This window comes from Crocodylus porosus, unplaced genomic scaffold (genome assembly GCF_001723895.1).
Source record: "Crocodylus porosus isolate Cpor-Errol unplaced genomic scaffold, CroPor_comp1, whole genome shotgun sequence".
NCBI classification, from domain to species: Eukaryota; Metazoa; Chordata; order Crocodylia; family Crocodylidae; genus Crocodylus; species Crocodylus porosus.
In genome coordinates, this window is record NW_017728947.1 from 17,502,530 (window position 1) to 17,525,291 (window position 22,762).

General features: G+C 40.2%; 1 protein-coding gene across 2 annotated transcripts in view; it reads left to right on the top strand.

The window, feature by feature from the left end:
- LOC109321193 (protein-methionine sulfoxide oxidase MICAL2-like) overlaps positions 1 to 22,463 on the top strand; it is a 204,955-nt gene extending 182,492 nt beyond the window's left edge. For both annotated transcript variants that reach the window (XM_019551660.1, XM_019551659.1), the window contains 6 exons: positions 3,783 to 3,877; positions 6,781 to 6,873; positions 9,523 to 9,616; positions 17,107 to 17,206; positions 19,221 to 19,294; positions 21,697 to 22,463. In XM_019551660.1, the coding sequence (XP_019407205.1) occupies positions 3,783 to 3,877; positions 6,781 to 6,873; positions 9,523 to 9,616; positions 17,107 to 17,206; positions 19,221 to 19,294; positions 21,697 to 21,881 (641 nt within the window). In that variant the 3' untranslated portion in view covers positions 21,882 to 22,463. The remainder of the gene's footprint in view (positions 1 to 3,782; positions 3,878 to 6,780; positions 6,874 to 9,522; positions 9,617 to 17,106; positions 17,207 to 19,220; positions 19,295 to 21,696) is intronic.
- The last annotated feature ends 299 nt before the right edge of the window (positions 22,464 to 22,762 follow it).

Sequence of the window (22,762 nt, forward strand, 5' to 3'; positions counted from 1 at the left end):
ATCCACCAGGGCTCCCCTTATTGCTTCTGAGCACTACTGTTTTGGGGTTTGTTATACCTCTCTGCTTATAGATTCCCTGATCAAAAAGGTCTATTACTGGAGAGCATAGCTTGTACAAGGTAGTACACCTTCCTCCTCCCCAGCCAAGGTTAGCCAATTTATTCCCTTGAGCCTCTCCCCTTCCGGTCAGCCTGACCTGTTGTCTGGTTTGAGCACAGGGGCTGCTCATTACTCTCAGCCCTTTGGCTGCCTGCCCTTTGGCTGCCTTCTCCTCAGCATGCAGCCGCTCCCCAGGGCAGAGTAGCTGGCTGTTGCAGGGACCGTATCCCTTCCCCTTTTGCCGCTTGCCACCTGGAGCTTCTTCCTGGAGGACCTTGCAGTAACCTTTTTCTCCTTTGCATTCCCTTCTCTCCTGGGTCACAGTGACCCTTCTCTTAAAGGGTCTTTGTGAGTCCTGATGGCCCCATAACCTTCCTGCAGTAACAGGACAAGGGGTTCCCTGTTACAGACGAGCATGAATGGTCAGATCGGTTTAAGAATTTTGCCAAAATTATGACGTTCTGATGTAATGCCTCGTAGGAATCACCAAGGATGAATGCCTGGAGGCCAAATTCTGTCCTCAGCATACACCAAGGAAGTCAAGGGAGTTTTCATCCCAGAGTCAGAAACAATAAGGATAAACAATAATTAGTTGCAGATGATGCACCTCAGAAAACCAGTTCCCTGATAAAGAATATAATGACTACAGTTGGCTTTTTTTTAAGGGGTCTGCATGAGGCTCAAATTCTTCAGATAGTTGGTCTGGTGGTTTTTACTATAATGCCTGAGAGAGTTCTCTTGCAATGCAAACTCTTTGTTTGGGATATGATTCAGTAAACTGTATTCATGCTTCCATAAGAGAAATTGAGGACAGAAAAAATACTTTAGTGGAGTTTTAAATGGCTACCTCTGTACTTTATCCTTTAAAAAGAAGAGACTGGCTGGTGGTCCTTGCGTCTTAGAGACAAAAATTCCAGTGGACAGGATGGAGGGCCACAAGTCAAAACTTCTGAGTTCTTGTTCCCATTCTGTCATTTACTTACTGAGGGACTTTGGGCAAGCCACCTTGAATTTTCTGTGCCTTAATATCTCTATTTGTTAAATGTGAATACCCACATAGTGCTGCAAGAACTATGGACAAAATGCAATGGAAAGCCTAAATATTTCAGTCCACATAAATTCAAGTGTATGTACAGTCAAATACATTATCTCCACTGACGACGAATGACGGTGTTATTCTGTTTCTCTGTTGATACCTTTCTGCTTACAGATTCCCTGATTAAAAAGGTCTTTCACTGAAGAGCATAGCTTGTACAATGTCTCTTGAAAGGTTCTGCTTTTCCTAGCTCTCTAACCATTTCTTGCCAGGCAGAATAGGATACAAATGCCAGGCATTCCGTAATGCATAAGGTGACAGGCATTGTTGAGACTGTGTACACTATTAATCCATTGATGACTTCTTGCTCATGTGATGGCCCTTGTCCTGAATCCTAAGGGAAGTGAATGACTCTGCTTTTGTTCCAAAAAGGCAAACAACTCCAGAGTCAGAGTCCCTTGAGAAGGAGGCAGGTGCTCTTGTATTACGGAAGGCTGTTTATCCTCTAGACCTTGTAACACTTTTTAATTATTGATGTAACACAAAGAGGAGGACAGAGGAAAGCAATTATTTATTCCCACTGTAGAGGAAAGAAAGAGAGCATGTAATTGGTTGTGTTGCCAAAGCTGCTAGCAAATCCTGTAACATTTATGATTTGCATATTATGGAATTTTATTTGAATGAAAATGTGATCACACACAAGTTAGTAGGGATGCTCTATTGTTACAAACAGAGAAAACCCAAGTCAGGTGAAAGATGGGATGCTGCTGAGTTAAGCCATCAAAAGATAGGTCCAATCTTGTTCCCTGCTTCATTTGTTTTCATCCTTCAGGCTCCCTGGAGAGCATGAATCTGGCATAACTGTGTCTATGTCATTCACTACTGGTGCTCGACAACGTGGCATGCAGGCCAAGGTGTATCTTGCCTGTACTGTGCTCTGGCAATCGCAATCCAAATCAGCTCCTAGAGTGTTATTCCAGTAGGTATAACTTAGACCCATGGCAACATGCTCCCTGCCCTTTAGCAGCAACAAAAAAGTGGCCCATAAAGTAGACAGCCCCACATTCCTCAGATGCTGTAATGTATCCCAAGTATACTCAACATTATGATCCTGCGTCTTCAAGAAGGCTAACTGAAAGTACTGATTCTAGCCAGTTTTTCTTTTTATAAGGCAAGGATTTTTTACTTGATATATGTTATTGACATGTATTTATCTTATATTGTTATTTATTATGATGTTATGAGCAACTTTTCTCCTTCTGATCTGTGTAGCTGCTAGAAATCTTAGAAAGAACCCAGTTCAACACCCAGTTAAATCTCTGTAAGGCTATATAACTCCACTGAGGACAATGATTTAGTGTGAAATCAAAGGAGTTATTTCATGTTCAGTGGTGATGTAACTGAGTAGATCTGGCCCCTGCACTGCTTTGTTTTAATACAAATTAGTTATCTTTCTGGAATAAGCTGATTTCCCTGACTCTATTGTTAAACTGTATTTGGAGCAGAAATTAATTCTTATTTTGCAGGGTTTGGTTTCAGAGTGAAACAAAAGTAGGAAAGAAGGACTACTTACACTGAGGAAATGGGAAATGATCTTATTATAAATAAAACTCGAATTCATGCCCTGGATTAGCAAATCAACAGCTATCTATCTGGCACATGCTAAGAAAAATGTCAATGATCCACTTTAAATATTGTGTACTTCAAAAGAAGAGTCCAGTCCAGATGTTAATCATTAACCCCACAGCAGGTTGAAGCGTAGAGACAGATGTTCCTGAACAAGTTTTATTTTCTTGAATAAAGAGGATGAAGATATGAATTAGACAAGTAATTTCAGAACAAATTCAAATATTTGCACTCAGTTAGAACAAGACTTTGATGAAATGGGAAAAATAAAATTGTAGCAATTAAATATAATTTAATCTGTATCTCTGAATATGTTTCTTCCAATGAGAGCTTCTGAATTTCCCTTGCAGAGTGCATTGTGTGATATATGGATTTCCCTGACTTATTATGGCATTTTAATCAACAGTTCAATGATGTGATAATATTCTTAAGACAGAAAAATAAAAATGACATTTGTTTAGACGTAATTAATGAAATATTTATGTTGCATGAGACTGCGCGATAAAACCTTGTTCTCTTAGTCCATTTGCTTCTGATTACATTTGTGATTTTTTTATATGACCAGACATTCTGACGCCAGCTATTTTACACTGAGCAGATGTCATGTAGTAAAAATGGGTGCCAGATGCTACAAGCCACATAAGGGTAATTTGTTTAAGAGCTGGCTCAGACTTTTTGCATTCAATTATACTGCATGGCGAGCCTTATATAATCATTTAGGTAACACAACTAACTTCAGATATGCATTTTAATAATAGAGTTGTTTTTGTGAATGCATTCTAAGCATTATGCTACATAAATGGTGTTTAAGGAATTAATTCGTTCCTGCATGTTTAAAAAAATTCAAATACAAGCAGCGGAAGTTTTGGACAGAGACCAACAATTTAATTAACAGCATCAGCCAAATTTCCAAATTAGGTGTAGGTGCAGCCTAGTACAGTTTAGGCCAGGTGCAGCATGTCCATAGAAGTCAAGGGCAGATACTTTCTGCTTCACTGAGTGTTTTGTTCCTGCATTTTAGGCTCTGAACACCTAGCTGTCAGAAAACAAGTGACTGAGTGTTATTCTTCATCTTCTGATAATGAAATTGAACACAAGCCTTCATTAGCATTCAAGGTAATGTTTACTTTAATAAAGGGCAGTTTCGACTGTTCAGTTATGTTTAAGATTTGTATGATTGTGATGATAAAAAAGTACATTTTTCTAAAGAAGATGGAAATATTGTATTAGCAGGGGTTATAACTCCTGCATAGAAAATTTATTGAAAAGAGATGTCAGAATTTGTTCTACCTTTCAGCTCCCCAGGATACACACACATTGACAGGAAAGGCTCTAATTTGAAAAATGGACATGCTTAACTGAAACCACTTTGAAGCTGTGTTTCTTAAGTGGTTTTAATATATAGCCCAATGAGCAAAGCATTGAAAAAATTAAAACAAACAGATGCAGATTTTCCATGGGGAAACACAACTTCATTTAAGAAGCACTACAAGCAATGTGCATGGAAAATGCTATGTTTGTTCTAATCAGAAATATTAAATGAGTCCCGCAGTCGCATAAAAAAATTACACCCCAAAAGTATCTACTGTATACTGAGTTCTATCTGGCTTCTGTATCATATAGGAAAGAGTGAACTTAAATGACAATGAGGTCTTGATAGTCATCTGCAGTTTGAAGAGAAAGAGGCTCAGTGGACTGAACAGTTTATCAGACCTTTGTTCTTTCTCTGAATGTGGAGGAATATCAGTGACTGGCATCTGTGGATGCCACTAATAGTGGATGGTTTAACTAGAAAGGGTATTTAGATTTAAAGGTGGTATTCCAGTTTGCTGGGGGTTGGAGTTTTTTTTAAGTGACCATTTACCTTCTTGCAACTCCTGAGGGGTGAAGAAAGACCAAATGACATTTCTGTGTTCAACCATGAAAATCCACTCACAAAATGCTGAAATGCAGAAGGGGATGGGTTCACTGGAAAAAAACAGGAATACAAACCCTGGGGCTTTTTTTTTTACAGAGTTGGATTTCTGTTCTGAAGGTCCCTGCAACGCAGTGTGGGGATGGGTCAGCCTTTCTATTCCATTTAACCCTAACTGTCCCCCGCCAGCAAATTTATGAGAAGTGCAAGAAACTTTTTCAGTTTTTGCAAAACAGAGAAAAGGGAGCTTAAAAAGTGGAAACTGCTCATTTTTCTTGCTCCTTCTCTCCTGAATGACAATTCTGCCAAGCATGTCACAAACAGTGAAGCAAGAAGGCATTTGCTTAGGAGGCAAGGTTTTTCTCCTTCATGTTCAACCACATGCATGCTCATTCACTACAGTGAAATAGAGTGCAATAAATCCTTCCACCTCACACAATTCCTTACAAATAGTTGGTTCTAACAGTATTTTGATTAGCCATATCAAATGCCAGTCAAATCCATTTGTGAAAGAAAATGCAATGGCCAGATTCTGTCAAGCTCCAGACATTTCAAAGAATACCTTTCAAAGGCTTCTTGACAAAGAAAAAAAATATAAATAGAATAAGGAGAAGAACAAAGGTAGAAAAAACAAAAGTAAAAATTGGAGGAAAAAAATAATGGATTAAACAAAACAGAGAGGAGAACCCCTCCCCCCCAGACCTGCCAACCCCCCAAACCAACACAGGAATGATCTGAACAGGAAGAAGTCGCAATAATTCAAACAGCTGGCATGCAGAAATGGACATATGGTGGTAAGTGAGGGACAACATTAGCAGAATGTCTGGTCAAATATGGTGGAAATGACAAACCATAGAAGAGAACGGTAGCAGTGATTCAGTCCTGGCATTGCCTGTTTCGAGTCACATAACCTATTCAATGTATTCATTCCTCTCAGCTGACTCCCAGTACACCAGTTGTGCTTCCCACATTTCAAATATCAGTGTCCCCCTCTGGACAGAACTGAAAAGAAGATACAAGGAATCATTCTGATGGAAAAGGGTCCTAAATTTCCTCCCGCCCTCTCTATTACTCTTTCTTATTATCTCTCTCTCTCTTTATTTGAGTAAATAAATCAGGATGAGTCTTAAAACCTTTTCAAATAGCATGGTTCAAAAAAAGATTATATGCATGATATGCTACTCCTTTAGGAAACGATTGCTTTGTTTTACTTCTTAGAGACTAGCTCAGTGATCAGTGGGTTAGACCCATAAAAATGTTTTCTTTGCAACATTGCAATACACTCAAGCAGGCATCTGGGAGGGCAGGAAGAAGCAAAAAATGGTCTTGAATGGCAATAGTTAAATTAGTTGCAGGAAAGACAAACATGCCCCTGATTTCTGTGCAAGAGCAATTGTTGTACTGCTTCAGACTACATCAGTCACATCCCATCACATGCTTCCTGCCCAATGTTAACTGTTATTGTGTAATAAGACATACTCTACCTAATGCAGCATGTTAGATAAGAAATTTAAATGAATGGTATTTTCTGTATGGGAGCTACTTAGTCAGCAGTGGCCAGATCCTCAGCTAATGTAATTTGGCATATCTTCATGGACATCCATGGCATCACACCAACTTATATTAGCTAAGGATCAAGCCCAACATTGTTTGAAAAGCATATATTTATATAAGATATAAATGTTAGCAAACAAGGAAATTACGACTCAGTCGGAGGAACTAAGTTTTTAGCATCTAACAGGTCCCATGGTAAGTAGGTCAAATTTCTATAAAAAGCTTCTACTTTCTATTGTAACTTGATTTATTTTCTGATTGCTGAAGAACTTGTGGGGCACATTTGCAGAAGTACTTGGGGGCATATAGTTGCAGCTGTATAACTGTATAGTATCCTTTTTATTCAGCACTTGCTTCATGGACAGAAACAGATAATGCTTAAATAGGGATACAATGAGGGTTCTTCTTAAGAAAGACATAATGGCTTGAAGGACACTTAGTTAAATAGATTAAAGACTACTGAACATTTTCAATGGGGAAAAAAATCTATGAAAATCAAAATTCATAAATATTTCCTCAATTATCTTCTTTTCTCCCTTCATTCTTGTAGGTTAAAAGGAGTCTTAAAAGGAGGAAGAAGTTGGAAAAGGAAACCAAGCAATTGATTAAACAAGAGCAGCTGAGAAGGCTCCACAAAGCACAGGTACAAAAAAATCAAATGTTGCTAGTGTCATTTCAGAGATACTTAAGAGTATTTCAGTGATGCAGAAAAGGATAAGTGCGATAAGGGAAGGACACGGAAACTAGCTAGAGCAGCAGGATATATGTAGTTAGGCCTTGGATACCTGTGTATAGTTACTAAACATGCTTTTTTTGGAAACCAGCCATGTGGCTGCTTCATCTTGTACAAGGAAAGAAAGATACAACAGTTGATGGTAAGGACAGGATCTAAGTCCAGAGGTACAGTGCAATGGAGAGTAAAATTAGAACTAAAAGAAAATGAGTTTCTACAACCACTGGGACTGCAAATAAACTGCTTATTTACAAAGGGGAAAAATTGCTCCTGTACAATTTGTACAAAGAGACTGCCAAGGTACTTGTCTTCAGACAAAGCAGAAAGACGTTTGGGTGCCTATACACAAGTGCGGAGCCTGCTCCGATGCACTGGAATTCCAGAGCTTCACACCAGACTTGACTGATTGAGTCTGCTGGAGCGTGGCAATTACCATGCTCTAGCACTTTCCCATGACTAATGTATTAGTGTCCCCGTGCTTCAAAATGGTGTTGTGGGCTAAAGTGCCCCCACTGCCATCTTGAAGCAGAGGGACACTGATACGGGCGCTTTAATTAGAGCGGCTCTCAGAGGTGCTCTAGTTAAAGTGCCCCCCACCCCTACTCCCAGAGCACATGTATAAACATCCCTAGATTCTGCCCAGGCAGGCAGTTGTGCCATTGAACCATGGAGGAGGCTTGTGCAACATTCATGCACCATTTTGTGAACGCACTTCTCCATGAGTTGATCTCAATGGTGTCCAAATTGAATGTGCCAAAATCATCAGAGATACCCAAAATAGCAGTAAATTAACTAATTCAGGTACCATTAGCCAGGGCTATCACTTAAAATTCTGGTGCTCTCAGCAGTGCATGTGGGGGAAGAGCAGGCAAGAACAATTACCTCCTCTCACAGGGGCAGCTGGTGGCACAGGCTCCCTGGGGCTCCCTGCCATTCTGGTGCCCTCCTCTGAATAAGTTCCCCTCTCACCACCCCCCCAGTTATGCTATTGCTAGTAGCAACCTAATTGCAGCAGCAAGAAATTTAGTGCAGACTGTGAAACCCTCCTGAGAAACAGGGTATATTAACCCAGCATGGTGCTCCATGCTCTTGTGGCTAGGTTGTTCCTAGCACATGAGCTAGATAAGTCGGTGCTAACTGGGGCATCTCCATATTTCAGTGACTGCAGGGTAGACATACCTTCTGTCACAAGTCACACTAGTCAGGTATGGCATTGGCAGGCCAGATTTTTAAAAGTGCATACAGCTGGGCTAAGGTTTTCTGAAGAGTTTAGATCCTGTTTTGGCACCTGAATGAATCTCTCAGTGGGGACTTGTAGGTGCTAAGTCCTTATCTGAAAAATCTCACCTTGCATTTTATGTGGAGCAAAAGAAGCATCAAGGCTACTTTTGCCTGTCAAACCTCTGTCTCTCTCTCTGAAATGCAGTGGTCTCTCACCATGTGTTTCTATTCTTCTCTATACAGCAGATGCCTTATCTTGATTGAGGCCTATAAGTGCTACAGTTATACAAACAGGGAAAAATGTTTTCCAGAGATGGAATTGAAGCCTTTTTTATTTTTAAAGAGCTGTCACCCACAGAAAGAGTTGGTGCACTTTTAAATAAGAAAACATAATTTAACATATCAGTTTTTTTCCTACATTTTGTTTCCATTTTGGGAAACATTAGCTAGAGGTAGGCAATTATTTTGGGCAGAGGGCCGCTTACTGAGCTTCAGCAAGCCATCGAGGGCCTCATGACAGGCAGCCCAGGGCAGATTAATATTAATTTTCTAAATTTTTTAGGGACCCCACGGGCCGGATAGAATAGCCTGGTGAGCCGCATCTGGCCATCAGGCCACATTTTGCCCACCCCTGCATTAAATTAATACATGGCAAAATAGACGCCTCCACAAATGAAAAGCTGTATCCATAATATAGGTTTTTTTCTCATAGCGATAATTTTTACGTGAGATATTAAGATGATCTTAATGTAAAGAAAGACTACAGTTTAATACCCCTCCTTTTGATCTACTACTTTGCATTCATATAAAGATGCACCGAGTGGCACCTACACATGGTAGTGGCAGGAGAAAATATTATTTGGGGGGACTGAGAGCCATTACGGGGCTGGCACATGGTGATGCTGTGCAGTGGCAGAGGAGCCCATGGAGGGGGCATTGGGCATGATGCTGCAGTGGCGAGGTGTGGCGGTGGCACCAAGCAGTGCTGGGCCCTGTGGGATGGCAGAGCCATGGTGCTGCTGCTGTTGCCAGCTGCTGCAAAATTAGTTTGTGGGGGCTAAGCCCCATTAGCCCCAGCCTTCTGCCACCTATGCCTATGCACCTAACTCCCTATGGAGTTTTGAAAATCTCTCTCATCTAAAAATTTCTTAATTTTTAGATACTTTTATGAATCTGGCCTTAGTGACTTCCCGAATATCACAAAAGTGGTCTGTGGCACACCTGGGAACTGACTCCAGGTATGCCACCTTCCAGCCAAGTGCCTGGAGCACTGGGCAGTCCTTCTCCCTGTTGTTAAACTGTGTTTTAATCTATTATGTCTTTTATATACTTTTGCAGGCTATCCAACGCCAACTAGAGGAGCTGGAGGAGAGGCAGACCGCTCTAGAGACCAGAGGTGTTAAACTGGAGAGGGAGTTGCGAGGAGAATCAGGTAAAGGGGATGGGAGCCGTGTGAATCTTCTAAGCTGCTTCAGAAATGGAGCAGACATCACAACTGGATTAAAAATAGGGCTGTAGTAAAAATATAAAAATTAAAATGTTCACTAAAACAATAAGTAGGGGAGAAAAAATTACAATTTCCTTCCCCTTTTCTCAAGAACCTTTTCGTTAACAGGCAATAAGAAAGATGCTTCCAAGTGTTATGGATTTGTAACTATCAGCGCTTGAACCTGAAGTGATTTTTTTCCCCTCATTCTTTAATATATGATCCTGACCTTAATTTCTTCTTCCCTCTAGAATTGGTGATGTTTCTAGGTCCATTAACTCAGTTACAAAACCAGGAGCCTATGCCTGGTAACGCAGCTTCTCTCTAAGTGTGAAATGCCAATAATACGATGCCATGATTACAGTCAGTGACTAAACCATAGAAATAACAGACAAGCAGTGAGAGAAGGCACAGAGGAGCAAGGAGACCTCTGAACTTTAAACTGCTTTGTCCTTATGGGTATGAGACAAATGGGTTTCTCCTGTGCTTCTAGCTGACGGTTAGATTTTGATTACCTATGACTCAGCTGTACAAAGTGCAGGAGGGTGTAAGCTCCCCCCTCCACAGCTGCATTAGGACTGTTCATTTTACACGTCCATGATGCATGGGTGTAACAGGGTTCATCTCCTGGCTATGATGCCCCTGGAGCCCCCTTAGCCCTCATCAACTTCACTCTCTTTGGGCACTCACCCCTCCATTGGCCTGCCATGCTTTAGTGTATTCATCTTTTAGATAAAGTGAGGCTATCCCTGGGCTTCCCAAGCTTGAGCTCATGCTTCTGAGAGCAGATGTCTTCACTCTGCACCTTAAGAGCTAATTACATGGCTCTGACCACCCCTTACATCATGCCCATGCCTCACAGATGTCACCCTTCCTTATTGAGCTCTCTCTGCTCATTCCTGGGCACATCCTTGGGTCTCTGACCCAGATCCATCCTCTCCTGAGGCACTGGGCCCCTGGCCCTGACTGAGCTGTGGATCCCTGACCATCTCAGTCTCCAGCAGTGGCTCTCCCTTGATATTTGGTCCTTCCCAGGTTCTGCTCCTAGGCCAGCTGAGAGACCTCCAGGCTCTCTGATCATGCTTGCCCCTCCTGGGCTATAAGTCGCTGACTCTGCCTCTTGCCTCTTGTGGGCTATGGGTCCTTGACCCTTCTTGCTCTCATGACCCTTTGGCTGTGGCCCTGGTCTTCAGGGCCCCTATTTTCTGAGCCTTGGCTCTGCTTTTAGGCCAGCTGAGACCACCTTACCTCCCCTTGTCTCAGTCCCCAGACTACCAGCCTGCTTCCCCCCAGCTTAGGTGTTTGCCAGCAGCATGGCTGCATTCCTGCTCTTCAGTTCTTCACATCTCAGCTGCCAGTGCCACCCCAACTCAGGCTCTGGGCTTATGCCCTGAATCCCCCTTTTGGGTCACATGACCCCCGATTGCCTCCTGCAGCACTTGCAGGCTGCTCCATCCGCAATCTGCCTTCTCTTAAAGTAGCAGGAGCACCAAGCCTCTTGCTATAATGTGTCAGGCAGTAGCTACGTAGATTTAACTGATCTCCCTGAGCATGCCTGATATACTTTCTTTCTCTTCAGCCCCATGAGGAGTTAGAAAGAGAGGGGGAGAGAAAAATGGATGATGGAGATTTGGTGGAGCCAGATCTCTCCCTACCCCACAGGGCCAGCCAGGTGCCAGGAGGGGAGCAGAAGTATGTGAAAGAAAAAGGAAACAGAACTTATCTCCCTGTCAGGGGGGATAGGAGAGAAGTTGCCCACAGACGCTCTAGTGATCACAGCAGCTATATTCCACTTCTAACTTGGGGTAGAACTCAATGATCCAATTTAGCATTCCCTTTTTTTTCCCCAATGAAATATGAACAGAAAAGGCTGCCCTCATACAGATCTTCTGTCAAATGAGATTATCTTTTGATTCCAAAAGAAACTTTAGACATAAAGAATTTATGAGAGCCAGCAGTCCCACAGCAAAGATGCTTTTTTTCCCCCCCTTGTTAAAAATCAAAACTTAGAAGTCACTAGTGTGATTTTTGTGCTCTGTCGGATAATACAGTATAACCGCATAAATCCAGATATCAAAAACCTGGAAAAATGGAAAATCCATCACTTTTTAAAACAATACTCTATTGGGGTGTAGTGGCAGCTGGTCCTGGAGCAGCAGAGGAGGCAGCTTGCACATGGCAGCTGCCACCGCCATCCACCATCCCTCGCCTCTGCTCTGTGTGTGGCTGCTGCTCTGGGACCGGCTGCCGCTCCGGTTTCACAAATCTGGAATTTTCACATTTCTAGCAGGTCCCAAGCGTGCTGGATTCATGAGGTTACACTGTACAACACTGAAAAACTGGGAAATTGTTGTGTTGGCACTTGGTACCATCTTCATAGCTATGTGGCATGGCCAAGTTTTAGATTTGTAGGTACATGCTTTTTTGTGTTGTATTGTACTAACAGCTAAGAAACTTATCATACTTGCAGCAAAAACATGTTGGGCTCAATCCTGAATACCTCAGAAAGATATTATGATCTCCTTAGGTCATAAGTGTTTTTTTATAGTACCCAGTATTATCACACACAAATACTGAGCCAACAAATTAGCTTTAGTGGGAGTTTGTCTAACCAAAGAACTGGAAGGAATTGCATAGTTATCTCGCTGGTTTTGTTAAAACCAATCTTATAATCGATAGAGCTACTCTGTTCCAAATTTTATTTAAAAAGCTAATATATGATCACTTCTTCTGTTAAAAGATAATGATTTATCAAAGTATGGCCACTTCCTTGTCTTTTAGAAAGCGTAGTTTCCCCACGGGTATTTTAAGGGTTTTATGTGTTAGTTATAGAAATCAGCAAAGAATTTTGGGTCTTCTTTTTATATCTTCAAAAAGTATAGAGGAACAAAACTCTTCTAACTATAGGTAAGTAAGGATAAATGCTGAATACCAAGATCAATCACCCAGATCCACCTCTTGTTTTCATTATTTTGATAATCACATTTCCTAAAGAAGGCTCATCTACTAGGAGATTGATGCGCCTCATTTGCTTTTTCATCCTTAGTAATTTAATTCCCATCATTAAGATTAGAGTACTACTTTTCCTCTGTGTTGATTGTTTTCATGTGGGTGACCAGCTTCAGAAGAAGGCAGATAGAGAAACGTAGAGAAAGGAAAGTGTGCTTGAATAACTCTTATCGCACTAAATTTCAAGCCTGGAGTCTCTAAACTAGCCCTGAAAACATTAACACTTTGTTGCTTTGTAATAACATTTGTGTAATAATGCAAGAATAGGTCAGTTAATATTCCGTTCAACCTTTTAAAAATAATGGGCATTATTGTTTAATGAATGACCAGGGCTTATTAGGTTAAGTTGTATTTAAGTAGGTCTGTGCTTATGTAATTCAAGTGATTTAATAGGTATTATTAGAGTAATTAGAAAATGATCACAGTTCAGCAATAATATTGAGCTGGAAAGGTTGTGAATAACGAAATTTAGAGGCAGGGCTGCAAACACTAGTCTTCAGTGACATTTACGCAACTCTCTTCTAATAATTATGTAAGCATGGAATGAAAGGCTCTTTTGTTAGTGGGAGTTATTCATCAGCTACTGAACTGAATTAAAAGAGAACATGCGTGGGTGTGAAACAACTGCCATGTAGACTGATGAACAAAATGAGGCCTTGATGATCTCGTAATTGTAGTGGCAACAGTTCATGGATTTGAAAAAGTAAGAAATAATCTCAATCCTATGATTTTTTTTCTTGGTGCTTTTCCCTTCCATTTGCTTTATCCTGTGCTAAATACCAAATAATGAATCATTAGTGTACTATAGCTTTGTTTTTCATTGATATTTGTGTGGGTTTACAAGGATCTGTTGCCTACGAGAAAAATCGATAGCACAGATTTCGATCTACATTTTCAACTGGAATTTGCATAACTCACCAGTTGAGGAAACAAATGTAAAGGTTGGTAGTAAAGAAAAAAGCTCTGTGTTGAGTGAGCATAATTCATCTCTCCATATTTCAAGATATGTGTGAATAACTGCAAGTCTTTCAGAAGGTTTTGTTTTCATATCTAGCGTAACCCCTTAGAATTGCCTTTGGAAAGAAAATTATTTAAAACTTTAAACAATGTCAAAATAGCAATCGTGAAGGTGTATGGGTGAACAGGAGGCTGAGAGAGCTATACTTTTGTCTGTAGAACTATTTTAACGTAGATTATGGGGCAGAAAGTGGAGAATTTGAGAAGCATTAAAATAAATGCTGCTTTGAATGGACCACCTTAAAATTTTAATTCTATATATGATAGTATTTGAATTTTTAGTGGGGTCTGTGATGAAAGGGATTTGGATAACATTCAACAAAAAGGTAACATGTTCAATAAGCAAACACGGAGACTGGCATCCAATCGATCATAAAAGCTACCTGTCTCATTATGGTGATATGAAGAATGTTTAATTTATTTGTGCTGCCCTTGAAAGATGTCATACATCCTGTATGAGCTAAGTAACTGTTGGTATAATTATTAATGATAGGTCAATAGAGAAGTCTGGCTAATAAATGCATTGTAGTCTTTAGGACACTAGAGGGCACTCTGTAGGGCAAAGAAAGAAAACAACATGACACTACAACTAGATTAGGTGTTTTTACATGGAATAAACAAGGTATTTTTTGCAAAATACACTCCTGTCTGCTTCAGTCAACTCATAAAACAAAGCCTTTTAGCAGAGGGAGGAACTGATGTTTCGTAAGGTAAGCAGGAAAGGTTAAAAAGCTGTATTTTTCCATATGTTTTCCATTTTTTTATGAGTATAAAACAAAGATTGAGATGGGGGACTGACAGAGTCTGAGTCACTGCACATATACAGCACAGAGTAATGCCTGCAATAACAGATTGTTTCTGTGGACAGTTAGATGAATAAAACATTGGTTTTAAGCACAGGGTAGGGCAGGGATGTTGTAGGTGCTGATTTCTGGCTGCATTAAATCCATAGGTAACTGCTACAGACAGGCGTTTAACCAAGACACTTCAGACAGGCAGGCGCTTAAACAATTTCTTTGAGCTTGTCGTAGAAATTCTGCCAAAGCTTTTCTCCATCACAGTTTGCCATTTGTATAAATGAAACATGCCGTGGGAATGTGCTGATTTGCCCAATGTTTTGATGGGCTCCAGCAGGGTCTGAAGGACTTCTTCCTGGCGTTCTAGCAGCTTGCCCACCTGCCTGCTTGCTAGTTCCAAAAGGAACAAAATCAGATTTCAGAGTCACGAAATTGTCCATGAGCCAGTACAACCTTTCTCTGTAGACCTTTCTCTTCTCCATGTACCTTCTACTTCGGTTATGTACAACTTGGGCTCTAAGGAAGATGAGAGAATTTTATTCTCTCAGATGAAAAAATGGATGTAAACAATGACCATAATTTCCTTCACATTCAATAAGAGTCTTTGCTGAAGAACGGCTTTAGATGAGGTCGTTAACGTACATGTAGTACAGGCTGTGCTCCAGTGAGTTCCAAACCTGGCTTTGATATCAGGTTGAGAGCCGATATTGGGCATAGCTACAGGAGTAGAGTGGTAGAAGAAACTCATTTCCAGAAACTGTGGCAGTTTTGCCTTGCTGAGAGAGCATAGAGCATATATATAATAGTCATTTGTTGCGTCTAGGAGACGAGATCTGAAGGGCTGCAGGGCACCTATGCTCCCCTCCCTGGAGCTTTTAGTATATTTTCACATCTGCAAGTCAGGGTTTAATGTTTTTATCTCCAAGGCAGCTATTCCTACACAGCTCTTCCTAACACTATCACATGTGCTCTGTCTTCCTCTTTAGTTGTCTAGCTTTATTTCTTTATCTTAGTTTGTTTTCTATTTCTTGTCATTCTTTCTCTCGCCTTCTGGACAACTATAACTACATCCCTGAACAGGTTGTCATCGTTGAGATCTGAACTGGAGGCCTCTTCATATAAAATCATGAGCCTCAATCACTTGGATTCAACCTGTTAGCTTAAAAGCAAAGTCATCTCATAAACTTGTGTACATGGTCCAGTCACTAGGAAGAAGAAGCCAGGCTTTGTTAGCCTACAATTTGTTGGAAGGCACAGCTGCATTCTTTTGTCCACCTAGTTCAGTTCATTACCTATCCTCTTTCTCCCCTTCCAGTTCTTCTTCTGTCTTACTGCACTGATATGATAGCAATCAAACTGAAGATCTGAGTACCAGTCTCTGCATAGGAAACTGCTGCTGCTACTGCACTTCCAGACAGCTCTTGTCTTTAGGCCTCTGAGTTGGTTCAGCATGATATGGTTGTCACTTCTGCTTCTAGCTAAACAACTGAGAAATTTTGCCATACATAGGATAGTGTAGGAGATGGCACAGCCTTATGGCTGATGAAGTCATTGCTGCGTAGGCTTTCAAGATAGCAATAGCATTGTGTGGGCAATTGCTGAGCAGCTGTCGAGAGACCCGATGTCATTAAATTCTTCTACAACACCGACAGATTTCTGCCATTCATAGAACTTCATGGACATTGGGATTGTCCCTTAAACCTGGGGCAATTTTGGAGTAAATTAAGGTATTTGTATCCAACCTGTTACTATTATGCTCTTTTGTCAGAGTACGTGGAGAAGATCATGGCAGATTAGGCATGACAGAGGTGTAGGGGAGAGATTTCCCATCTCTTCAGCAGCTTTTCATTTAAGAATGGGGGTCATGCTACAGAACATTTAGATACCATGGGGTAGATGGGCTTTACTGATGGTTACTGAAGGAAATACACAGAAAAAAAGGGTTAGACGAGGGAGAAAAAAGGATATGTATAGAACAAGAAGTGTCTCAAACCTTTTGAAAGCCACTTGTGCTAAGATATGTTTCTTGGCAGGGCTGTATGGAGGTAAGCAGGTGATAAAATACTGAGTGATTTATTTATGAGCGGGGTGCATTTAATGGCCAGATTTTCAAAGAAAAGTGCAAGCAATATGAACAAAGCAGTTTTTTGGTACTAAAGCATCCATTTTAGAAGCATAAATGTACTGTGGTCAGATATCCACCTAGAATGAATTATTCAGGCACTGGAGCCTCCAAAAAGGAAACGAACTTATTGATGACAGAACTAAGAGAAAATAATATCAACTACTTAAAAAGAGAATAGACAAATAAAAGAAAAGGAATAACATGAACCTCCTGGCTTCCAAAATGGCAGCAAATAATTGTTGCTTTTTTATCTGTTTCCTTCCAGAATAATCAATATACTCTTAACTGCAATAAACTATTGAAAAATATACACAGGTGTTTGATATATGTATGGAGAAACACTGACAGAAATATCACTTCACTAAGATTCTGTATGGTATGCATGCACCTCGTCTTACAAACAAGGGGCATTTAAAATAGCCCCAATGTGTTTTGATAATGGAGAGGAAAACCCAGTATAACATATTTACTTTTTATATCTTAAACAGATTCAGGCACACAGGATGACACTCAGCTGTTACATGAATGGTTTGAACTAGCCCTGGAGAAGAATAAATTAATGCGTTATGAATCTGAGCTCTTGGTGCTGTAAGTAAGGACAATACAGTTTACCATTAATAATAGAAACATCGGGGGTGGGGGGAGAATGTGCTTATTTTAGATCCAGGACTCAGGATTTTTCTCCAGATGCATGCAGCCTTCATTACGAAGCTAAATTGCCACTTTGTCTTGCATAGCATATTGCCATTAGCGCATGGAGAGAGCTTACACTCCTTATCTAGCTATATCCTGGAGCTGGAAGTGTGATAAAATAAGAACACCCCAAACTACCATCTATTCTGAACACAGATTTTCAGTTGAACTCCCCAGTGGTACGGTGATTTTGATTCTATAAGGCTATTATGAAACACTGTTGCTTGTGGATGCTCTGTTCCAATGTAATGATGGACTAATGAACCCCCAAGGCCTTTATCCCATAGAAGAAAAATTGTTCTAACCTACAGTATATCAGCCTTTCCTGGGCAGCATGAGGAAATGGGAAGAAAGTTTAAACACAGCTGGGAATTACTTGGGAGTAGAATAGAGATGCAAAGTGAATGGATGTATATCAGCAAATAAGGACTGTATTAGATACCAATATCTGGGGTTGTTTAAAACTATACTGCTCATAAAACCATCAATATTCCTACTGCTGTATGTGCCATGTTTGCTCGCTGAGTCTCTCAGCTGCTCCCTACTTCCACTGCTGTGGCTGAGTAGGTGGGGGAACATTTCCTGATCTCTGGATCCTGTGCTGATAGCAGGTGGCTGGGTACCATTTGCCAGTTCCACACTGAACAACAGGCCACAGGATGCTCTGTTGGAGAAACCCTGCAACCATCTGAATCTTCCTCTGATTACAGTTACATGTGTGCAAAGATGTGCAAGAAATTTGTTTGCCTTGGATTTTACTTTACTCATCTGGCATCTCTGCTTCGTTTCACATTGTTGAAAAATGGCAGTTTAACAAAACTTAAACCTGTATCATTTGATACAAAACACAAAATGGTGCACTCTGGTGCATTCATTCATTCATATTAATTTCCTTTCCTTAGGAGTCCTCTTCACTGCAAGCAGGGCCCTCAATTCTCAGAAGTGTTCAACTTGTACGTCAGGCTCAGGTTCAGGCTCTTAAGGTGTTTTTACACATGCTTCGGGAACGGAGTGGGGTGCACTTTAATTTGAGCAGCTCTCGGAAGCCTCTCTAATTAAAGCACCACAGTGTCTGATTTTTAAGCGACCCCATGCTTCAAAATGGCAGTAGAGGCGCTTGAACTAAAGCTTGTTGAATGAACTTTAGTTAAAGCACCCTGCTGCTGTTTTGAAGCATGGGAACACTGGCTAGACCACGCTAGTTAGCACACTCAAGCAGACTTGATTGATTAATCCTGGCAGATCTACAGGCACACCTAGTCTGTGTTACAAAGAATCATTGCATGTGCACATTGAAATGCTACCAGGGAATGGGGAACTTAAAAGAATAAAGAATCCAAGAGATACTGCTGCCTTGTTCTGGCATGTAAAATGAGAGTGTAGGAAGAATCAAACAGTTGAGGGTAAACCTGACTATATAGAGCAGAGACTGGGTATGCAGCATGTGTACTACTTGTTGTTACTGAATGTAGTCAGTGTCTTTAATAACATGTTGCCATGCTTGTTGTTGCATACTTTATACCCTCAACAAATATTTTCATATGAATAAAGCACTCCAGAGGCAGTAATGGTAATAATAAATGGGAAAAGAAGAAATATTACCTATTTTTCTTATTATTTTAGGTTAATATTAATCACAGCTTCACCTGCATGTTGCTATTTTAAGGGGGAAGTTTCTCTTTTCATATGTACATATACTGCTAACTTAATCAGCTGTGGATCTAAGATGATATTAATCATTATAACAAGACAGTAACATTAACATTGAAAGTAAAATGGATTCCAGATTTTTTACTTTTTGTCAGTATGTTTATTAGGACTGTTGAACTTTCTTGTTACCTTCTGAATTCTGAAATGCTTAGGAAATCTATGTCAGCTGATTCATCACTGCTGTTTTTAATGTGTCCAGAGCCCAAGAACTAGAACTGGAGGATCACCAAAGCAGACTGGAACAGGAACTGAGAGAGAAAATGGCCATTGATGGTAAGATGCATAGGAAGGGTCTTGCCTGCTTGATATGCACAAGTGATGTTCAACCTTTTGGCTCTGTGGGCCAAATGAGTGGTGTGAGGCTGGTCCATGGGCAGGATTGGAACCTGAGCTCCAGGATGAGGCCTACGTGCTGGTTCTGGACCATACCATCCCCGTCTGGCCCTGCATGCTGGGATTGGGGCCTCAGGACCCTGTGCTGCCCTCACCAGGCTCCACGTGCTGAATCAGGACCCCTGGGGCACAAGGCAACTCCATCTGCCCTCATGTGCTGGGATCGGGCTCTAGGCAGCCTTGTGTGCTGAATGGAGAATGCAGGGCCATTGAACACAGGGCTATGTGGATCCAGGGTCTGATCTGGCCCACAGGTTGGGGGGTTGAGCACCCCTAATTTACCCTAGTGGTCTCTAACTATACATTTTGCAACAGGTGTTACTGCAGTGATTTGGGACCATTATACTGAGTTAGAGAGATTGGGAGTTCCTGGGTCTGTGGCTTCTTTTTATCTTGCTTGCATGTTTGTTAGCTTCTAGAAGAATTGAGGAACAAACTTAGAGACCTGTGTGAATTACAGCATACCTACATATTCAGCAGTACATTTCCAAGCATCTTCTTTTAAAAAACAACTTTGAGTTGTGTGTGGGCAGTGAGCTCCTGCACCTAACTAGTCCCTGGATATTAGAATAGCTTCTGCCACAGTTGGACAAACTGCTTCTCTAGCTTCTTCTGGCCTCTTGATGTGCACCCCCTTAGCCCCAGGTTGTCATTTCTCTCTCACTGGGATCCCCCTACTTTAAAACTGTGTGGTGGCTGTATTTCTGAGATGTTATTTTTGAATATCTGAGCAAAATGGCTCATGTTCAGTGCCTGCACTTTTGTACCTCTGGGAGCAATGATCACTAGTTAATTTAGTGACCAAATTCCCCTCTTGAAACAAATATTATTTGTCTGGAATTTGGAAACATACCGGTAACTGAAAAACAATCAGTCTGTATGAGAGCCTGTCTCCCTTCTGGTATTAGTCTGGTAACCCCAATATATTCAGACTCCCTCTAGAGAGGCTCAAAGTCTCCCTTTGCTGCCTTTAGCAACTGATCTCCCAGGAGTACTTTTTTTGACTGTTAAAATCTGAAAAACCAGCTGTGTATCATTAGGTTGGAAGTATGCCATTGTCTGGTAATTGCATCCAAGTGTGCACTGGAAGGTCAGTTATCCAGTTGCACTGTGCTGCTTTCCGGTGTGTTTTAAAACACCCACCCATTAGAGCATTCTAATAGCCTAACACAGCTATACATAACTTCATGTCACTGGCCAGATTGCGTACAGTATTTATAATGTAATTAAATATCACTGTTCTTAAATTACTACATGTTCCATGTCTATCAAGTTGCATAAAACCATATTCCTTCTGCATAAAAAATCAATTTGCATTGTCTTTAATTCGCTTTCAAACCCCAAAGTATATTAACTTTATAAAGGTGAACCACACAAGGGCTCTAGCAACCACAACTGAGAACAGGATTCAGCAGCTTGTTTTACTCCATCTTACACAATCTGTTGTGGAGTGGAATCTTGACTTTTCTTTTTAAAAGTGGCTGTCATGGCAGTTAAAAATATAATTTGCCATGATACTCATTCTTTTTCTTAATAAAAAATGTGCATGAATGAAAAATATGAAAAATCAAGGCAGCTACACTTTTGATTATTGTGTCTTTTAATCATCTCAAAGAGGTAATTACAAAAAGGCAGAAAAATATTACATAAGAATAACTGTGAATACTAGGTCAGTGTGATGTGTGTCAGAGTAGGTGAAAATATTCCTTTCTAGCCTTAAAATCTATTAAATCAGTCTCTATTACAAATTTTGTTTCCCACACATTGTGTTAGCAGCAATCAAAAATGGAAATTTTAACCAAAAATATTGTTTTTCATGTTCCTATTTTTCAGTGAATCTGGAAAAATTGAACATGTAGGGGTTTGCAATGTATCCTCTGCCCTCGCATTCTACTCCTCTTTTCATTCCTCTTTTCTAAATATTGTGATATACCTGTTAATGAATAACTTCAACTAATTAAAAAATGTATTCTAAATGAGTAGAATAATAATGACTGAAATGTTCAAAGCTCTTTATGAAAAAGATATTTTCAGTTTCTTTACAACCTCTAGATTTTTGTTTAGTTCTGTTCACCTGTTTATAAACTGAATCTAAAATCCAACTACAGCTGAACATCTTAAATTTGTTTTCCCTAATGTATTCATTGCTGTATGTGGTTTTGTATTGTTGAGTTTTAGTTTATGGTTTAGGTAGCATTTGTATCTGTTATAAACTAAGTCTTCTCTCCACATCTTTACAAAGGATGAGCCAGGTTTTACACACTTTGTTTGCCTTCTCTCAGACAGCCTGAAAGATGAGAAAGATCTGAAGGAGGAGAACGAAATTTTTATCAAGATGATGAGAGTGATTGCAGAAAGGGACAAACTCGTGTCTTCCTTAGAGCAGCAGCGATTGAAGAAAAAGGCAGAAGATCAGCACTTTGAAAGCTTTATGTTATCTAGAGAATATCCACTCAACAGGACCTAAATAATCACATACAAATGCATGGAACTTCAGCAATGTTAACTAACATGGAGTGACGTTTTTTGGCCAACATCTGGCTGAAATGAAGGAATTTCATGTTAAGACTTCAGCTTGTTTGGTGAAATTTAGTATCAAAAGTTTTTACAGGCTCTTTGCTTCTACAACAGAATTTCTAATCCTACTGAAAAAATATGTGAAGAAGTATCTAAATCTCATTATCAACAAGGAGGGTTAGTCAACCTAGGATACAAAAATGGATTGAGTTCACCTGTCTGATAGACGGTCTGCACTGTGAAAATTAAACCAGTTGTTCATTGTTGTCCTTTTTCATAGAGTTTTATTATAATTTTGAAAACAGAGTTCCCTAGAAATATAACTGCAGGATTTAGTACTTCTGAGAACAGAATAATTTCCAATCTATTCTTTTCGCATCTCTGTTTGTATTTTAGCATGGTTGAGGCAGAATGAACAGTATGCAAAGTTCAGAAGTTAGTATCGCTTGTGTAAAAATGTTAGCATTAAATATATATATTTCTTGTGGAGAAGAAGCAGACAAGGTTCTTTGGGTAAATCTGATATCTTTTATTAGACCAACTAAAATAGTTGGAAAAATACTTATTTGCAAGCTTTCAGGTACAAACATCCTTGTTCAGGCCGAGGGAGCATCTGCAGTTGTTATGTACTCTCGTGGCTGGAGAAGAGAGTCTTTTGATTATTAACTGTAGACATTATACATAGCTACTTTACTGTAAATGCAATGCCAGTGAAATTTAATTTACTGGGTATATTTATAAGCTTGAGTACACTTTATATCCAAAGGGATTACTAACCTCACAAAATGCTGAAAGGTCAAAAGAGCAGTAAGTGACCTCTTCTGTAACTGA